General features: G+C 44.8%; 1 protein-coding gene across 1 annotated transcript; it reads right to left on the bottom strand.

Moving 5' to 3' along the window:
- Positions 1-9053: 9053 nt before the first annotated feature.
- CXCR4 (C-X-C motif chemokine receptor 4) lies at positions 9054-12724 on the bottom strand. Its single transcript, XM_052663977.1, has 2 exons — positions 12636-12724; positions 9054-10619 (listed from the first exon to the last, which is right to left on the bottom strand). Exons 1-2 carry the CDS (start codon positions 12648-12650, stop codon positions 9573-9575), a joined length of 1062 nt encoding a protein of 353 aa, XP_052519937.1. The 5' UTR covers positions 12651-12724; the 3' UTR covers positions 9054-9572.
- Positions 12725-13346: the final 622 nt, after the last annotated feature.

Below are 13346 nucleotides of genomic sequence, written 5' to 3'. Positions count from 1 at the left end.
TTGTTTTGACTTTTGTTTATTTGGTTGCCAGTGGGGTTGAACATTTCCTCCTATCTTTGTTTATCAGTTTTATTTCCTCTTTTATGAACTGGCACTTTGTGTCCTTTCTCATTTTATCTGTTATTTCTCCCACATCGCTCTTTTCCACTCCTTACAGATAGGATTCTGGCTCAGCCAGTGATGTTTTTATCCCCAGGGCCGTTTTAGCCCATAGAGCTTGTCTTCCTTACCTAGGACTGTGGTGACTGTGCAGTCATTTTTGTACTGTTGTATAGCTGTAACAAAGCCCATCTTAAACAGAAAGCACTTCACAGTTTCTTCAGTGTCTTCTCATGTCTCCTCATCTGAGACAAAAGCTGGGTCTCTCTCCTTGGGAAGAACGTTCTGTAAAGTAATGAAGTTCACTTGGAAACTCTTTTAGTAAGAGACATACTAGTGGCAGCCTTGGAGCTTAATTTTGAGATTTCCATGAGGCACCTGAAGGCTAAAAGGGAAAAGAAGAATTATCCTCATTCCCCCCAAAGCTGGGGTCAGGTCCATAAAGGCTTTCTGCACCATTGATTTTTCTTGGGCTTTTGTGGCTCAGCTTGCTGCTATGAAACACTATTCATTGCTGCAGATTATGGCTTTTTCTTTTGTCTTATTTACTGACTGGAGTCACTGCCAAAAGTTGGACTGGTGATTATCACTTTGGAGAAGTGAAGAAGGTTAGTCTGCGTGTCCTAACATCTCCTATGAGTGAGCCATTGCTGTTCTAGTTACAGAAAGTTAAAAAAGGAGATGTTGTACTCTGGGAGATGAGAGTGATAGAACACAAAAGTGGATAAAAAAGGCAACTCTGCATCCCAGACCTTTCTTCCCCAAGTAAGAGACACAGTAAAGTAGCAGGATTTGGCCAGCCAATAGGGCACAGACCAGCACTCAGACCCAGGCTGAGGTTCCCTCTTTGAAAGTGTTTTGTGGCTGTTTAACAATGGCACCCCACTCCAGTACTCTTGCCTGGAAAATCCCATGAGCAGAGGAGCCTGGTAGGCTGCAGTCCATGGGGTCGCTAAGAGCCGGACACAACTGAGCGACTTCACCTTCACTTTTCACTTTCATGCATTGGAGAAGGAAATGGCAACCCACTCCAGTGTTCTTGCCTGGAGAATCCCAGGGACGGGGGAGCCTGGTGGGCTGCCGTCTATGGGGTCGCACAGAGTCGGACACGACTGAATCGACTTAGCAGCAGCAGCAGCAAGTGTTTTTTAAGTGGTAGGTGTGCTCTTACTTAAAACTCACTGGTTCACTGCAGCTCCTTGTGCTTTAAAGCTTAAAGAGTAAACTTTTCTCATATTGAGAGTTTCACATATTCATTCACATTTATTGAATTTCTACTGTATTTTAAGCATTATTTAGTCAGGGGTCAGCAAATTACAGCTGATCAGGTCAGATTTGACCTGCCCCTGATTCTCATAGCTTGGGAGCAAAGGATGCTCTTTACATTTTAATAATATGGTTGAAAAAAGCAAAAAGAAGAATCATATTTTGTGATATGTGAAAATTATATGAAATTCAAACATCAGTGCTCAAAAATAAAGTTTTATTGACACACAAAAATACTTAGTCATTCATGTATCCTCTCTGGATGCTTTCTTGCTACAATGGTAGAGTTGAGCAGTTGTGACAGAAACTGCATGGCCTGGCAAGTCTAAAACATTTACTACTTAGTGCTTTATAGAAAAAGCTTTCCATTCCTCTTCTAGATAGTGTAAATACAGCTATAAACAACATAGACATAGTCTTTGCATTCATAGAGCTTATAGCCATGTGCAACATTACTTTAAAGATGGCCCTAATGGGACTCACCCTTGGTCCTGGCTTAGAAACATCAGGTTCTAACCGACTGAGCTAACCTTAAATAATTTTAGCCAGCATTGGCACAACCTTATGGAATCTGGTTAGTTTTTCATCCAATCCAATCCAATCTATCAATTAACTATGTTAGACTGCAAAGGTCTCTGCACTTCAGACATTTAACTAGTTGGGAAGCAAATTTTATTTAAAAATAAAAAAAGAATAATGGTAATGACACTCAATAGCTGCTTTTAACTTTTCAAAAGCCTTTTATGCATGCTAGCTTACAAGCTGCAGACTTCATGAGCTAAGAATTTAGGGTGGAAAAGCTTACTTTGGATTGATAGAGATGGAGTGGGCTTGCCAGAGAAAGGATGTGGCCCAAAATGATGGTCATAATTTCCTTCTTCAGTCCCAGGGGCCTATCAAGTTATCTCCCGTGGACAGAAGCCCAAGAAACTGGCTTTAGGGTTCTTTCCCATATCCTATGGTTTAACAGAATTTCTGCTCTTAGCCTCATGATGTGAATGGGCAGTTTCCCTTGGGCTGGTGAAATAGGGAGACCAGGATTGGGAGCTTCTCATCCAGCTTGTGAGGTGGGCAGGGAGTTGCTCTCCACTAGATGGGGAAATCATTGGAAGCCAGACTTCGGAGGCGGGTACTGAATAATGGGAAAATAGGGTGGGAGGATGGAAACTTTGATTTCTTAAAATGTAAGAAGTTGGAAAGTCTCAGAGTCCTTTAGTTAATTTTCCAGCATGTCTAGAACACCAAAGAATTACATCTTCCACTATACCATGAGCAACATTCATATCTGCATGGCCCAGGGTTTTGTTTAACAAATTACTTAATACAAGAATGGCTGATAAAAAAGAATGAAGTATTGACATTTGTAGCAACATGGATGGAACTAGAGATGATCATGCTAACTAAAATAAGTCAGACAAAGACAAATATTTCATGATGTTATTTATACATGTAATCTAAAAAGGAACACAAATGAACCTATATACAAAACAGAAACAGACTTAAAGACACAGAAAATGAATTTATGGTTAACAAAGTAGAAAGAATTGATGGAGAGAGATAAATTAGGAGTAGGGTATTAACAGATACAAACTACTGTACATAAAATAGATAAGCAACAAGGATTGACTATATAACACAGGAAACGGTCAATATCTTATAATAACTTATAATGGAAAATAATCTAAAAATATAACTGAATCACTTTGCTGTATACCTAAAACTAACACAATATTATAAATCAAATATACTTCAATTTTAAAAAAAAAGAATGGCTGAAAGAGTAAAGGAAGGAAGTCAAGTCACACACAAACAGTAATCAGAATGCTTCAACCATAGTGTGCTTTCAGAACAGAAACTATGGGTGTTCATTCAACAAATATTTATTGGGTCCTGCTATGTGCCAGGCACCGAAACCCATTTTATTTCAATGACTAATAGTGAAAATCTTTCTCAAATGTCAGTGTCTGTTTTGTTGCTTTAAAAAGGACAATCAATGGAGTGTATAGTATTGAATCCTAAAAAGAACTGGAGAGCATGGAGGATCTTTTTGACCTCATGGGGATACCCTGGGTACCATCATAGAAAATAAATTACTGTAGTGCTTAAGAAGGTACAGTCTGATGTCAGACTGCGTGGTGTCAAAGCTTTACCACTCATTAAGTGTGTGGCACTGGGTGAATTTTACCTCAATTTCCCTATCTCTAAAACAAGCAAATAATAATTCCTACCATATATGGCTGTTGTGATGAAATAAGCAATGTATTTTTTAATGTAGGAAACTCTCAAAGTAAATGGTAATGGTAACTGTTTTGTTATCATGTAGTAGTCAGTCTAGAATAGACAGAGATGTTTGGATTGAATGTATTGAGAATTTGAGGACATGCCCCCAAACTTGGTGGTTCTGTTTTAATGCCATTTTTAGTATGCGTAGTGGAAGGAGCATAACCCCTTTGTTTGTAGTTTAACTTCTTTGCATCTTCACTTGAAAAGTAATATCATCTAACTGCTGGGGTTCATGCATGGACCACATATTTGATAGTGCCCAGAATTTAGTGAGCTCTCAATAAGTATTACTTTCCTTTTGACAGTGTCAAATATCAGGAAGTAATTCCCTTTAATTAAGAGTGTTGATGAGTTGGGTTCTAGTTAATTGAACTGTAATATGTAAATCAACTTAATCGTGTCCTGACTCTGCCAGATAAACAGCCAGCACCTGGTATGGTTTGGTTGAGCACCTGTATTTGTTTGATTTGGAAAAATTCTTTCCCCTTTCGTGGCTTTCTTAACATTGTTTGATTCTTTACATCAGCCTGCAAGCATTTTACATTTTCAGTTGAAAGGAAGGTTTTCAGTAGGTTTCATAAGATTTTAATTGTGGGACTTAACGAGACTGATTTAAATTAATCCGAATCAGTTGCAGACTATAAAACAATGGGCTGGTACCTCATCACTCCTTGTTTATTTTTCAAATAAAAGGAGAAAAATGGGAAGTGTTCCCAACTGAGTCACAGGCTGTGGTGGGAATTACATGAGTAAACATCATAGTCTTTGCAGTGAAAGATACTGGGTGGGAACTAGAGAATCATTAGCAGTCACCCTTTACCATGTATTTCCCTTTGCGGAATGTCTTCCTAGAATGGCATGAGAGAAGAAAACAGAAAGACATGTTCATGACAAAGTAACATTGAAATAAGGGTGAAAGAGAATTATAAATTAAGTAAGCTGGGAGTGAAAAAATGCATTGACATGAGACAGAGCAAAAGGGGCTCAAGGGAAACCCTGGGACTCTGTCAAAGCAATAATTTCATGAAATTACACTGGTTGGATGTATCCTTATTTTTTTTAAAGCCTTTATGGAATTTGTTATGATATTTCTTCTGTTAATTATATTTTGATGAAAGTGAAAGAGGAGCTTTGGCTTAAAGCTCAACATTCAGAAAACTAAGATCATGGCATCCGATCCCCTCACTTCATGGCAAATAGATGGGGAAACAGTGGAAACAGTGGCTGACTTTATTTTTCTGGGCTCCAAAATCACTGCAGATGGTGATTGCAGCCATGAAATTAAAAGACGCTTACTCCTTGGAACGAAAGTTATGACCAACCTGCTGCTGCTGCTGATGTTAAGTTGCTGCAGTCAAGTTGCTGCAGTCGTGTCTGACTCTGTGTGATCCGATAGATGGCAGCCCACCAGGCTCCCCCATCCCTGGGATTCTCCAGGCAAGAACACTGGAGTGGGTTGCCATTTCCTTGTCCAATGCATGAAAGTGAAAAGTCAAAGTGAAGTCGCTCAGTCGTGTCCGACCCTCAGCAACCCCATGTGACTGCAGCCTTCCAGTCTTCTCTGTCCATGGGATTTTCCAGGCAAGAGTACTGGAGTGGGGTGCCAACCTAGACAGCATATTAAAAAGCAGAGGCATTAATTTGTCAACAAAGTCCATCTAGTCAAGACTATGGTTTTTCCAGCGGTCATGTGTGGATGTGAGAGTTGGACTATAAAAAAGCTGAGTACCGAAGAATTGATGCTTTTGAACTGTGGTGTTGGAGAAGACTCTTGAGAGTCCCTTGGACTGCAAGGAGATCCAACCAGTCCATCCTAAAGGAGATCAGTCCTGGGTGTTCACTGGAAGGACTAATGCTGAAGCTGAAACTCCAATACTTAGGCCACCTCATGCGAAGAGTTGACTCATTTGAAAAGACCCTGATGCTGGGAGGGATTGGGGGCAGGAGGAGAAGGGGACAACAGCGGATGAGATGGCTGGATGGCATCACTGACTCGATGGACGTGAGTTTGGGTAGACTCTGGGAGTTGGTGATGGACAGGGACGCCTGGTGTGCTGTGGTTCATTGGGTGGACACGACTGAGTGACTGAACTGAACTGAATTATATTTTGGTATTTTGGCTGTGAGGCATGTGGGATCCTAGCTCCCCGACCAGGGATCCAGCCTGCACCTCTTGCGTTTGGAAAGTGAAGTCCCAATCACTGGGAAGTCCTTGGATGTGTCTTTATTTTGATAATTATTTTCATACCATGGCCCTCACCTTAAAAATGTGTTCTCAGTCTTGAACACTACTGACACTTTGGGCTGGCTAACTGTTGTGGGGGCCTGTCCTGTACATCACTGGATGTTTAGTGGCATCCTTGGAAGATGCCAGTAGCACTTCACCTACTCTTCCACCCACCCACGAACCCCCCAGTATGATAGCCACAAATGTTTTCAGACCTTACTAAATGTTCCCTGGTGAGCAAACATCACCCCCAGTTGAGAACCACTGCTTTGAAAGAATTTGTTTCCACGAATTTATGGGCCCTCGAGGCTCCAAATTGCCTCTCAGGCCATTCCTTTAGCTAACCTTTTGGATCTCTCCAGCACTGCCTGGCTAAGCCACATTGGCAGCCAGGTGGAGACCTCCTCAAAGAGGCCTGGGTTAATCCCTACAATGCTAGGCTCAGTGCCACATTTCCAAGTGTTGGGGCTGCCTAGATTAATTGCTAAGGTAATGTGAATCTTGTCTCCAGTGGTCGTTGTCCCTCTTAAGTGTTACCTGGGAATGGGTGTGTGTGTGTGTGTGTGTGTGTGTTTGTGCTCAGTTGTGTCTGTGTCTTTATTACTCCACATTATGTGTGTAGCCTGCCAGGCTCCTCTGTCCATGGGATTTTCCAGGCAAGAATACTGGAGTGGGTTGCCATTTCCTACTCCAGAGAATCTTCCCAACCCAGGGATCCAACCCACGTCTCCTGTGTCTCCTACATTGGCAGGCGAATTCTTTACCACTGAGCCACCTGGGAAGCTGATGGAAATAATGACTACTCAATTTTGTTTGTGGTGCCTTATTTACTGACAGTAAGCTTGGAGAAAGTCACAGACACTTAGTTTAATTATGAAAAGAAAGTCTGTAGGGTATCCTCTTAGCAGAGTACCCCAGAATTATTGCTTTAATATGGGCCTAACCGCAAAAGGAGGCTGAGAAGCCCAGAGTAGGGAGAGGTGAATTGCCAAGTCGCGTTTTAGGAAAACAAAGGCTTTGCAAGATAAAGCCTCCCCAGTTACAAGCTTCATGTTATTAATAACTCAGATGTCATATTTATGCCATTATTGGCAGCATGCATACAATTTAAATATTTTAGCTTCCATTATACAACTGGATCTACATTACTGACCTTCAAGGGCCCCAGTCATAATGGGATGAGGAAAGGGAACAATCAACTATTTCATGCAAGGGCTGGCCAGCAGACTGGCTTTCCCAGCATTGTCAGACAAACCAGGACACAGGGAGTGCTTTGGAGCCGTTTAGAACATGGCAGGGTCGAGACAGAGAATGATGGGGCTGCGGGAGCTTTCAGGGCAGGGAACGAGCCAAGGCTATTTTTCCTTTTGAAAAAGAGATATCCCACCTTTGTTCCAAGGGAGAATGAAATATCCATTAAGACTGGTGACACTGGGAATTTTGTTTCAGCCCAGCGCCTTTTGTTGTGACTCCAGGGCAGAGGCGAGGAATCTGGGGTGACGGGTTTCAAGCCAAGATGAGAAAGAAAAGGAATTCCTTCCAAGGATTTCTTCTATTGTCTCCTCAAGAATAAATATTTATGGAGAAAGTTCAAGTGAAGTCTTTTACAATGGTCACAGCTTTAAGACTAAGCCTTTGTGAGAGAACATGTAAAACTATGCTTAAATGAAGGGTGATCCAATTAGGCTTCCCAGGGAAAACCAAGAAACCTCAACATAATTTCCTATGTAAAATCTAATTGTCTTCTCAAGTGGAATAGGAATACCACTCTGAATTATACCAGCTCCATAGACTGCAGCAAAAATGTACAGCCAAATTGGATTCTATTCTAAGTAATTAAGTTATTTCCTTCACAGGATCTATAATTTGCCTTCAACAAATGTGATTTGCCTCAGAAAGATAAGACATTGCAATTTTCCTCCAAAATGGATCTTCTGTGCCAAAAACAATTATGAAAAGTAGACCAAATATTTCCTTAATTATATCCTGGTTATTATCTTAGAGCACATGTCTGGAGTGCCCTGTCTGTGTCACAGAGTAAGACAGGTAAGGCTGCTATAGTTTAGAAATTATGTTTAAATGGAGACCAGAGTTGAAATTTACTCAAGAGGTTGGGGCTTGCACAACAGTAGTGTAAATAGCTTTGGGTGATGTTGCATAAGACTCCAGAATCTTGTGCAAAATGTGGGCAATGGGGAGCTTGCTTCAATGGACCTTTCTTCTGAGCTCTGAAAGCACCAATTTAACTTTTATCTGCTTGGCTGAACCCTTGAGGTGCTAGATGTTGCAATAGATTAAGAATAAGTGTTGAGATTTGCATAGAAGATATTGCAAGAGGGGTATTTTAGGCACGGTTAATTTTATGAAGAAAACATTCACTTTTGGCTTTATTTTCAATAACAGTTCAGTTGCCTTATGACCAGGTGTTCTGGGGGACAACAGTGGGTAATGGTTAAGAGCAAGGGCTGGAAGGATGAATGGAGTCAGCTCCTGATATGTCCCCTTGAAAGTACATGTTATGGCAAGTCTCTAAATCTCAGTTTCCTCACCTGTCAAAAGGATGTGATAAGATCCAGATTGAGAGGAGTAGGTGAGAAGAGCATACAATGCCTGGCTGGCACAGATCTGGAGTACACAAGGCGAGGATACTAGTCAAATCTAAGATGTGGGATTGCATATCTTTCCTTTTTTATGTACATCTATCTTTCAGGAATATTATCTTTCATAGGAATATGAACTGGTTGGATATTTCTAAAGTTGCATGAATTAAGAGTTGCTGAAGTCACATTGCCTGGTTTGAAATATCTGTTGCTCTTACTTACTACACTTTGACCAAGTCACTTAGGCTTTCAGTAGCTTGGTTTCATGCTCTAAAAAATGTTAGAGTCTAGCAGAGTTGTGATGGAGAAGGAAATGGCAACCCACTCTAGTGTTCTTGCCTGGAGAATCCCAGGGACGGGGAAGCCTGTTGGGCTGCTGTCTCTGGGGTCGCACAGTCGGACATGACTGAAGCGACTTAGCAGCAGCAGCAGAGTTGTGATAAGCATTAAGTAAAATATGACAACTAAATACCTAGGACAGATCTGACATGATATACATGTATCTATTATTGTTATTTTTGACTTCTGCCAGCCAAAGGAATGTCACTAGAAATCAGAACATAACATTAAGTAGGTTTATCATGTAGTTTTATTAACAACTTAATACAAGGCTGTACATTGTAGGTGTGGAAATCAATCCACTTCTGAAAACTGAAAAACCAGCATTTCCATATCACTTCAGGCTTGGTTATAAATGCCATCTTCTACAGCAAAATCACATGGTGTAACCAAAGAATTTAAGAACAGGAAAAAGAAAATGTTCCACTGGAATGGAGAGATCATTTATTTACAAACAGCTGAGAATCATTTCTAGCCTAAGTGATTTCACTATACACACTGGAATGTTCAGTTCCCTTTTCTACGGTCCTACAATGACATACAGCAACTAAAAACTTGGCCACAGGTCCTGCCTAGACGCTTATCAACATGAAACAAAATATTTATATAAATAAGTCAATTAAACCTCACAAAAACTAAACAAACACAAGAAAAAAATCCAACAGTCAATAAAAACTGTACAGTGTTGGTCAGTCTTTTACATCTGAAAACATGTGTAACTTCAAAAAAAAGTTCTTTTAATGTATAAAAGTCCAGTGTTAGCTGGAGTGAAAACTGGAAGATTCAGACTCGGTTGAGACAGAAGAATGTCCACCTCGCTTGCCCTTGGAGAGGATCTTCAGGCTGGACCCTCTGCTCACAGAGGTGAGTGCATGCTGGGCAGAGGTTTTAAATTTGGCCCCAAGGAAGGCATAGAGGATGGGATTCAGGCAGCAGTGGAAAAAAGCTAGGGCCTCGGTGATGGAAATCCACTTGTGCACAGTGCTCTCAAACTCACACCCTTGCTGGATGATTTCCAGAAGGATGAAGGAGTCGATGCTGATCCCAATGTAGTAGGGCAGCCAGCAGGCGAAGAAAGTCAGGATGAGGATGACTGTGGTCTTGAGGGCCTTGCGCTTCTGGTAGCCCTTGGAGTGGGACAGCTTGGAGATGATAATGCAGTAGCAGGACAGGATGACGATGCCAGGCAGGAGCAGGCCGACCACGATGTGCTGAAACTGAAACACCACGAGCCACAGGTCGCTGGGATAGAAGCGATCACAGATGTACCTCTCGTCCGCCGCCTTGATGTCGGCAAAGATGAGATCAGGAATAGTCAACAGGACAGCGGGTAGCCAGACACCAACATAGACCACCTTTTCAGCCAGCAGCTTCCTTGGCCTCTGACTGTTGGTGGCATGGACGATAGCCAGGTACCGGTCCAGACTGATGAAGGCCAGGATGAGGACACTGCTGTAGAGGTTGACGGTGTAGATGACATGGACTGCCTTGCAGAGGAACTGCCCAAAGTACCAGTTTGCCACAGCATCAACCGCCCAGAAGGGAAGTGTGAGGACAAAGAGGAGGTCCGCCACAGACAGGTGCAGTCTGTACTTGTCCGTCATGCTCCTTAGTTTCTTCTGGTAACCCATGACCAGAATGACCAATCCGTTGCCCACTATGCCAGTTAGGAAGATGATGGAGTAGACAGTGGGCAGGAAGATCCGGTTGAAATGGGCATTTTCCTCCCGGAAGCAGGGTTCCTTCATGGAATCATAGTCACCTGAGCCCAAGTCATCCTCGGTGTAATTATCGGAAGTGAATATCTGAAAAACAGGCAAGGGAACAGACATTCACTTTCACGTTCAGCAGGTATTCTCCAAGTTCAAAACAATGTTTCTGGTATTTAAAAAAAAGCAATTTGTAAAAACCAACTCAGTCCAGCTTTCTTCAGGAAATTCTGCTCCCACTAAAGTACCAGGGTAAAAAGCATACGGGAATTCTAGACTCCTGCGGATCTCCTCCCATCTTCCCCCACAAGTCACTTCATTACATCCCTCTTTAGGAGAACCAATTACAAAACTCTGTTTAAAACAAAACGGCGACGAGATTCTTCGGTTTCCTAAGTTACATCCTCGCTAACTCTTTTGCCCCGCCCACTGGAGAGAAGAAAAAACCTCCGGGGCAAAAAAACAAAACAAAACACAAAGGCGGCGTGCGAGCGTGGGTGGGAGTGGGGGAAGAATCTCGTGTTCTGAGGGGCTGGGATTAACTTTCTCAACGAAGATTTGCCAGGATAGGGAAGCCGGGAGCAAGAAGCACTGGGTTGGGGGGGGGGGGGGGTGTGTGTGAAAGGGCGGAGTGTCCCAAAGATTCTTATTCTAAGGCATGAAACACTGTTTTCTCCACGACTGTCCAAACACTTATCATTCTGCACTTCAAGCAACACGTAGTGAGGAAGGAGAATGCGGCCTTGAATGAAGGGCTTTGGTGCTTGGGGGCAGGATTGTCAGAAGTGGGTAACCGCCCCGACGCCCGCCCATGGGCGCTCTTCAGGGGCTTGCGTTTGTTTCTTTGCCAAACCCCTGTTTATCACTTGGCGCGTCTGGGACGTTAGCGAGCACAGAATTTTAATGGGAGGGGAAAGTCACGGGGTCTACACCCGTGGTCCTCGCCCCAAGTTTCATTTCCTCACTCTCCCAAGTCGCTTCCCATGCCGCCAAGGATCCAGTAAAAGGGGTGGGAGGTCTGTAGTGGGAAGCCTCCGGGCGGAGGGCACGCTGGGGACAGGGTGGTCCAGCTCCGTCACTCCCGGCTGTCCACCAAGCCCACGCCTGCCGCCCGCCCACTGCGGTTCCAGCGGTTTGGCCCCGCCGCACGCCAGGGGCAAGTACTACTGGGTGCTGGGGAGAGGTTGGGCGTCTCCGCCGCGGGAGCCTTTGAATCGCGCGCCGCTGGGGGAAACGAAAAGCCTCCCTAGTAAGGGGTTTTCAAAAGGTTCCAGGAAACCACCGACGGTTGAATGGTGCTACTGGGCGCGGTGAGAGGCAAACCGTCTTCCACTTGCACCTGCCTGTCTGCACCGCAACCACCGGCGGCCCAGGTGCCCTTCCAGCCCCTCATTCCACCCCCAGTCCCCGCCGCGCACACCTCGGGGTGCTGCTGCACTGTGACCATTTATACTCCTTCAACTTCTGCACGACCCCAAAACTCCAGAACCCAGGAGCCCCCTCGCGGCGCTGGCGACGCCCGCGAAGTCTCTCCCTCGATCCCAAGGCGCGCGGGCTGTTCCCGGTACCTCCCTGCTGCGACCAACGCGCAGACAGCTCAACTGAGCGACAAGTGCCCAGCCACTGGCACAACTCCGCGGGTAGCGGAGTTTAGTGAACACGCGCCCAACGCCTCTGGTAACTCTGCCCGGGAGTACCGCCCTCCACCTCCAAATTCAGATCGTGTTATCTGCTCCAAAAGAAACCCCCGCTCCCTCGAGGAAGAGACCCACGGTCTCTGGCAGAGCACACATCTCTGCACTTTTCCACAGTGTTCTTCTGTTTGCAAACAGCGCGCAAAACCGGCGCGCGCCGCAGAACTCAGGGGGAGATACATGCAACCATTGAAAGGGTCGTCCCAATCTTTTCTCCTTCTACTTAGAAAAAGATTTCAGTCCCGCCTGCCTCACCGCTCCTGTAGCCAAGCGCACGAAATCTCCTTTCTACATCCTTTCTCCGGGGCACTGGCACCTGCAACAGTGCCATCCTTGCTCCGGCCCACTCAGAGAGCGGTTGCGCTGTAAATTCAGGTGTTTGCACGTTTAAGTAAAAACAGGTTGAAACTGGACTTACACGGATCCCTTCCATGGTAACCGCTTGCTCTCCAGCCGCGGGGGCTACCGGCTACTCAACTCCTCAGGGTCACTTTGCTACCTGCTGCCACAGCCAACACACTGAAGTTTCTGGCCGAAGCTGGACTTTTATAAAAACACGCTCCGCGGGCGGCGCATGCGCCGCACGGGTGGGCGGGAGGGCAGGGCGGGGAGAAAGGCGGGGTGGAGGAGAGGGGCAGACGTGGGGGCGGGGGACGCGAGGGAGGGGCGGAGGGGTAGGCACTCGCGCAGCGTAAGCCTGGGAGGCCCTCAGCGGGTACCTTTAGCTCTACCTCGCGGTCACCTCGTGAGTCTTAAGCTGGGAAGCTCATCCTGGAGGCGTGTCCCAAGTTGGGAAAGCAGGATGCGCTTGGAGGAGGTGGAAAGCGCGGGCGATTGACGCGCCCTGTGTAGCGCGTCTGTCCTTGCTCACGTGGGTGGTATTGCTGACCCGGGAAAGCTACAGATGAAGACACTGAGGTCCAGAGAGGGGAAGTGACTTGCCGGAGAAACCCGACCAGTAGGCGGCAATGCTAGCAGTGGGTCCAATATCTTGAGTCCATTCCCTGCTCTTTGAGCAGATGCAGTTCATTCAGAAAATGAAACAAGTAAAGATTCTTTCTTCAGAGCACAACTATATATAACTAGACATGCACATCCACCGTAATAGTGCTAGAGTCAGGTGTCGACA

This window comes from Budorcas taxicolor, chromosome 2, assembly GCF_023091745.1.
Source record: "Budorcas taxicolor isolate Tak-1 chromosome 2, Takin1.1, whole genome shotgun sequence".
In the NCBI taxonomy this organism is placed as follows: Eukaryota; Metazoa; Chordata; class Mammalia; order Artiodactyla; family Bovidae; genus Budorcas; species Budorcas taxicolor.
The sequence above is the reverse complement of the archived record's forward strand: the minus strand, read 5'-3'. Positions and strand labels throughout refer to the sequence as shown.